The following is a 6,000-nucleotide window of genomic DNA, read 5'->3' on the forward strand; positions in this document are numbered from 1 at the left end:
GTGTTCCTTGTTTCTTTGCAGGCTTTAGAAGGTTGGCTTGTTTTTTTGCACACTCCTATTGTGTGTTTTAGGTTTAATCATTCAGTGAACACCACCTCAAGAATATGGGTATAAGTCCTGAGCTCCGGTATTGTACATTGGACAGAATGGCAGAGCAGAGCCAGATAAGAACTCCCCAGCAATGTCCTCAGTTGGTGGACATTAAATAAATAATTGTATAATATAATGTCTGTGTATGGCCACCATTAGAGTGTTTATGGGTAGTTCTGCCTTTGTGTTTTAATTGTTACCCTTTGTGTTTAATGTGATTGCCTGTCATAGTTTTAAATGCTTAAATGTGCTTAATAAGGTCTACATAGTCAATCTACGTTGGATTTCTTTCAGATATTTGAACAGGTCTTAAGTGAACTGGAGCCGCTTTGTCTGGCAGAACAAGATTTCATCAGTAAATTCTTTAATCTATCTCAGCATCAGAGCATGTCTCGGACACCCATGGTAAGGGGCACTGTTTATTTATTAATGTTAGTTGTGTCAGTTTTATTAGCATTTCTGTCTAGTTTATTGTTTTCAAGCCAGGCAATAAAGAGCAGCAGAGTGCAAAAATAAATTGGAGGAGGAAGCAAAAAAGCTATTCTGCATTGAAGTTAAACAACAGCAATTGCAGGTCAAGGGGTGTCTTAGTGCCAACTTAAAGAGACCCTGATGCCAGACCGTTCATTTTAACAAAAATCTTCCCATAAGATTATATGTGCATTTAAGATATTTTATGCATTGTATTTACCAAACCTCCCTTGTGAAAGCCTCCCTTGTGTAGACATCCAAAAATCATGGGACTGCTGCTGGGAGCAGTCTCAGTGTGGGCATTGGCGGTTTAAATTTCATGTTCAGAAGATACACTTAATACTTACACCACTTATTGGGAAATGGTGACCTAAAACCATCTCAAACACTGCAACAGCAATTTTATATATCTGACACTGTCCTTCCAGAAGGAAGGACAATGTCGGCACACATTTAGTGGACCTTTAGCCCCTTTCACTTAAAATCACATGAGCATGCAGCTCTGCATGCTGTTATAAAATCTTACATTCATTTGGTAAATTAACATATTTTTCTTTTACTTACAATTAATGTTTTTCCACTTCCTGGTCCTCTTAGTCATTGGTGATGTAGCCCATGCCTAAGAGATGCATCCTGAGATAGTTGCATCAGCAGTGCATTGCTGGGAAATCTCATCAGTAAACTGCAAGATGTCAGGGAAAAGCCTTTTTCCCCCTTGAGATGATGTACATGGTAACATGTCCTAGTTACATGTGGCAAAGTTCCAGGAATGGCTTCTTTGGGCCTTACAAGGTTCTTGACAGCATAAAATGGTGACTTTACCATTGTCCTGAGTAACAGTTTCAGATTTGTATATTAGGAGATGTGTGTTCTCTTCCCAATATATACATGTAATTTTTTAGCTCCTTATTGTACCATAGACATATATTCCCAATTTTGTGCTCTTGGACCATGTATTTGACATTGATGGTACAGGGGGATGTATGCTATTGTCTGTCACCATATTTTGCTTCATGTGTATCTGCTGGACATCAAATGCTTTACATTAGTTTTATTGCAGTGCATCATGCAAAGATGTAGCTATTAGTGAAATGAGTACAATGTAAATGTTGATGACAAAAAAATGTTTTTAATCTATGCAAGATTTCAATACATTCCAGTTGTGATTTTCTGTACAAGTCCAGTAGTAGCACAGATTGGCTGTTGTATATAGTGTAGTTTCAGAAGCAAGAGCTTGGGCACATAAAAGGTAAATTATGTTGCTGCAGTGATTAATTCAGCATTAAGGGTTCAGATTAGGGTGTTAGATTAATACTAGGTGGTTAGGGTTAGAAGTTAGGTGGCAGGGCCGGACTGGGACAAAAAATAGGCTCGGGCATTTTAGACTAGCAGCCCAATCATGTGACCCCGAAGGCCCCACCCCAGTCCAATTTGGGGGTGGAGCCAGACACGGAAGCACAGTCAAGAGGCCAGCTGCTGGTAAGTACAGGAGGGCTACAGACGACACCCAAGTCTTGCTACAACCAGCATACACACCTTGCAACAATCCAGGAAGCCTGCTGCAGAGACGTATTGTGATATCCTCAGTGAATCTCCACCTACCTAGCCATCCTCCGTACCCCAAGCATGGTGTACCTGTCACTGATCCCGAAATAGCGTTCCCAGTTCTTCAGTAATTCCAGCACAATACCACTTATTCTGTACACAGGCCAACCACAACACCACTGCAATGACAGCTTTTGACCGGGCTTTCAGAGTCGAGACTCTATTGGCTGGAAACTGCCGCAATACAGAATTTCCACTCCAAAATGAAAGCTTTATGTGCGGCCGACAATGCTCGGGTGGATGCTCAAAGAATGTAAAGTTGTCTTACAGGTAATAGCATGTGGGTTGCCAGGAGCACAGACGCCTGTCTTAGGCCTCAGGGCTGCCTAGTTTGCCTACTTACAGGGGACACAGTACAGTATAGACTCTATGGGTGGCACATTGGGCTACAAAATTATTAAAGGGATAGAAGGCCTGAGCAATAAAGACCGCCGCCAACAATTAAACTTATTCACCTTAGAAAAGGGGTGCTTAAGAGGGGACCTTAATGCAGTCTTCAAAATCATCAATGGAGACCACACTATTCAGAACAAATTGTTTTCAAGTGTTTCATTATTGAGAAAACGCAGACACAACAAGAGGTTAGAAGAGAGGGGGTTCAATCTTTGAACACGCAAGGGTTTTTTTACTGTGCAAGTAGTAAAGGTATCGGCGCTTAGTATTGGGGCATTGCTTGTGAAAATGACTTGTAAATTGCAAATCGTACCAGTCTATTACTCCCTGTACACCTTTAAATATACTGGGAGTAATAGCCAGGTATTTTTTCCAATTTATTGGTGCACACTGTGTGTAATACACAGTCTCCTTCCTACCTTGGATGTGCTTCAATGATGGCACTCTGCAGCTGTTCCTCATGGTGTCCCTCTTGTCCTAAAGCTCCAGTTGGTGCTGTCAGTCAGGGGACACAGACACCTTTGCTGCTGCATGCAACTCCTGGGCCCTGGCACTCTCCATGCTCAGGATGACAAACGTGGATTGGTGGTGACTCATGCACACAGCTGGGTTCCTACTGGGTTGACCTCAGCTGCCTTCCTCTAATAGAGCCTGCCAGGACCACCTCCGCTGCTTCCGGCACCAGATAAAGACAGACCCAGTCAGTAACCCAGCACACCGCACCAGGCGAATGGAGTGCGGCCGACCGGATTAGAGATACCACTCTCAGGCTCTCATTGCCCTGCTCAGAGCAGGCAGATCTACAGCGTCCAAGCAGGCCAGTGCAGGAGAAGGTTGATGCATTGCATTGGGCTGCCAAGTGCCCGACACTATGCATCGGGCATAGCGGGGCGGCCAGGCCGAACACATTCCGGCTGACTGTGTTTAGCCCGGCCCACCGGGCAACTGCCCGATACGCGCTATGGCCAGTCCGGCCCTGTTAGGTGATAAATTATAGGTTTCATGTTAAGATGAAGTTTAAGTGTTGTGCGGATGGTTATACATTAAATATAATTTCAAAGAATATGGTAAATGGCAACTCCACCTAAAAATATATTTTAGTGTTTGGTGGCTACTATTATAAGTCATACAAGGTTAGACGCCCCTGAAGTAAGTTTGTTCTTTTTACTTGTTTTTATGCATGTTAGTTCATCTCCACTACTGTGGTTTTCTATGTACAATATGATAACTTGTTCTCAGTAAATTTTTTCCTGTAATAACACACCACTAAAACCAGTAGCAAATGACTTATTGTCTGAGCCAAAATAGGGATACTTATTGTTTATCTATTAAAAAGCATCTACGCAAATAAAAGGAAGCTCTTATGTGAGGATGAACAGATGAGTGAACCACAAAATTGCTACCCAGAATTTCTAAAGGAACACAAAGGGCTGATTAGTAAATCTAAATTATGACGTTATATATTATTCATTTCACTCATTTGTTGTGGTTTTGTAAAAGTCTCCCTGACATTTATATTGTAATTCATGAAGCTAATGGATTAATGTGGAAGCTTGAGCACCTTCATCGTATCAGTTTGATCAGGAAGGAAGCAATTTATTATTTAAACAACAGCTTATGATATCATGGTGGCGTTATTAATGCAATGAGTTTGTAGAGAATTTGTAAAGTTAGCTAAGGCTTGAAAAATGAAGTGATTTAGGAACAAAACAACTAGCTTACTTAGTGCAGGACACTCTAAAGTCACATACGACTAAACTGAGATAACAAATGTCATCTGTCAGATAATTTTCCCACGTTTCTCCATCTTGCTTCTTTTGCTCATAAATGATTAGCAATTAAATGGAAAACTATGATTTCTTTCTCTTTCATTGAGGGACACAGGCGTTATTTCACCTACATGATAAACTGCTGCCTACAGGAGGCATGGACACTGACAAACAAAAGACTGTCGGTCAACCCAGGATAGTCCATCCTACTACCAGCATGCCTCAGTTTTTTGTCAGTGTTCTAAGAGGAATGGAAGTATTTTCTTCAGCTCTGCTGATTAAAAGATTAACCTATTTTTACTAGCACTGTTTTTTATTATCCTTCAAAAATTCCTCTTCTATCAACAATCTTTTCTGCATCACTGCTAGAGCAGGTCTTTTTGATTTCAGCCCTCCCAGCTCAGCCATCCTGTGCCTGGCTTTTGAAGTGCCGTGTCCGGCCCTTGCTGGGCTGAACATTGTGGGCATAGGCTGGGAGTGACTTTTTCGAGCTCTGGGTTCAGAGTAAGGTGCTTTTCAGGCTCTGTTTTAGTAATGATTTAGCATGCGGAGCACTTTCCAGATCCAGAACTTCCGACATTTCCTGTGCACTCACTCCATGAGAAAGGCTGGTCAAGCCAAGCAGCGGGAGCAACCTCAATTACATTGGTCGTTAGGCGGGTTTAAATTTCCTGTTTGCTGCTGATTTCCACCGTGCAAGGTGTTAATGCTGTGGGACAGAGTGCTGACATCATTCGCTGGGTAGAGTGTCACATGCACATGCTCCGAGCTTTTCCACCATACAGTATTGAGGAAGCATCTCCCCACTGCTGCTTCTGTTTGAAAAAAATTAGGTGGAACATTTGTAGTCAAGTTTGGGAAATTCACACTGTTTATGTGTTCCCATCAGTATACCTAAAATAGTTTAACAAATATTTCTTATCTTTCTAATTCTTTGGGCAGACTGCAAGCTATTCTGAACAGTTTCAAAGTGAAAGTGGAGAAGCAAACTGGGAACAAACTGAGATAAAGTGCATTACTTTACATTGCACCACCCACGCCTTGTGATGTTTAGGCCTTTATTAGGGGAGAATGGGTTTAAATCTATTTTACATCTTATAATGAAATCTACCAGCACAATACAGACAAAGTTAATTATGGTAAACATTAAAGGAGAACTATGGGGTGAGTGAACTACACTCATCCCCATAGTTAGGGCCGACGTGTGACATTGAAACTGTCATACGTCGGCTCTATTGATTGGGAGGTGAGCGAAACATTCAGCCGCTCACTCACTTCCCGATCATCTCCCTGTAGAGAGCGGTGAATATCAGTCACCGCTCCCCACAGGGATTCCCCCCTCTCCGATCCTCCAGCGCTGACAGGAGGAACAGATGAGGAGGGGGCCGGTACAGCTGGCAGAGCCCGCTGTCAATCAGCCAGCGGGGTGGATCTTGAAAATATTGTCGGGATCCATCCCAGCTGCGGCATTCTCAGTATATAGCGTGCAATGTAATCTGTTTCCCAGATTAGCAAGGTTGCCACCTTGTCTTCTCTTCACATGTTCTCTAAGTTCTACCAGGTGCACATTGTGGCCTCATGTGGTGCTAGCTAACATTGTGGCCTCATGTGGTGCTAGTGTAAGGTCCAATAGCCAGCTCAGACATGATTTCTATACTATACATGGTCTGAT

At 42.5% G+C, this 6,000-nt stretch overlaps 1 protein-coding gene across 5 annotated transcripts in view; it reads left to right on the forward strand.

The window, feature by feature from the left end:
• The window catches only part of LOC108804146 (exocyst complex component 1), a 43,386-nt gene that overhangs the window by 30,767 nt on the left and 6,619 nt on the right, over positions 1-6,000 (forward strand). For all 5 annotated transcript variants that reach the window (XM_018575909.1, XM_018575921.1, XM_018575915.1 and 2 more), the window contains one exon: positions 385-495. In XM_018575909.1, the coding sequence (XP_018431411.1) occupies positions 385-495 (111 nt within the window). The remainder of the gene's footprint in view (positions 1-384; positions 496-6,000) is intronic.

This window comes from Nanorana parkeri, unplaced genomic scaffold (assembly GCF_000935625.1).
Source record: "Nanorana parkeri isolate BGI_ZX_2015 unplaced genomic scaffold, ASM93562v1 scaffold54, whole genome shotgun sequence".
Taxonomy (NCBI): domain Eukaryota; kingdom Metazoa; phylum Chordata; class Amphibia; order Anura; family Dicroglossidae; genus Nanorana; species Nanorana parkeri.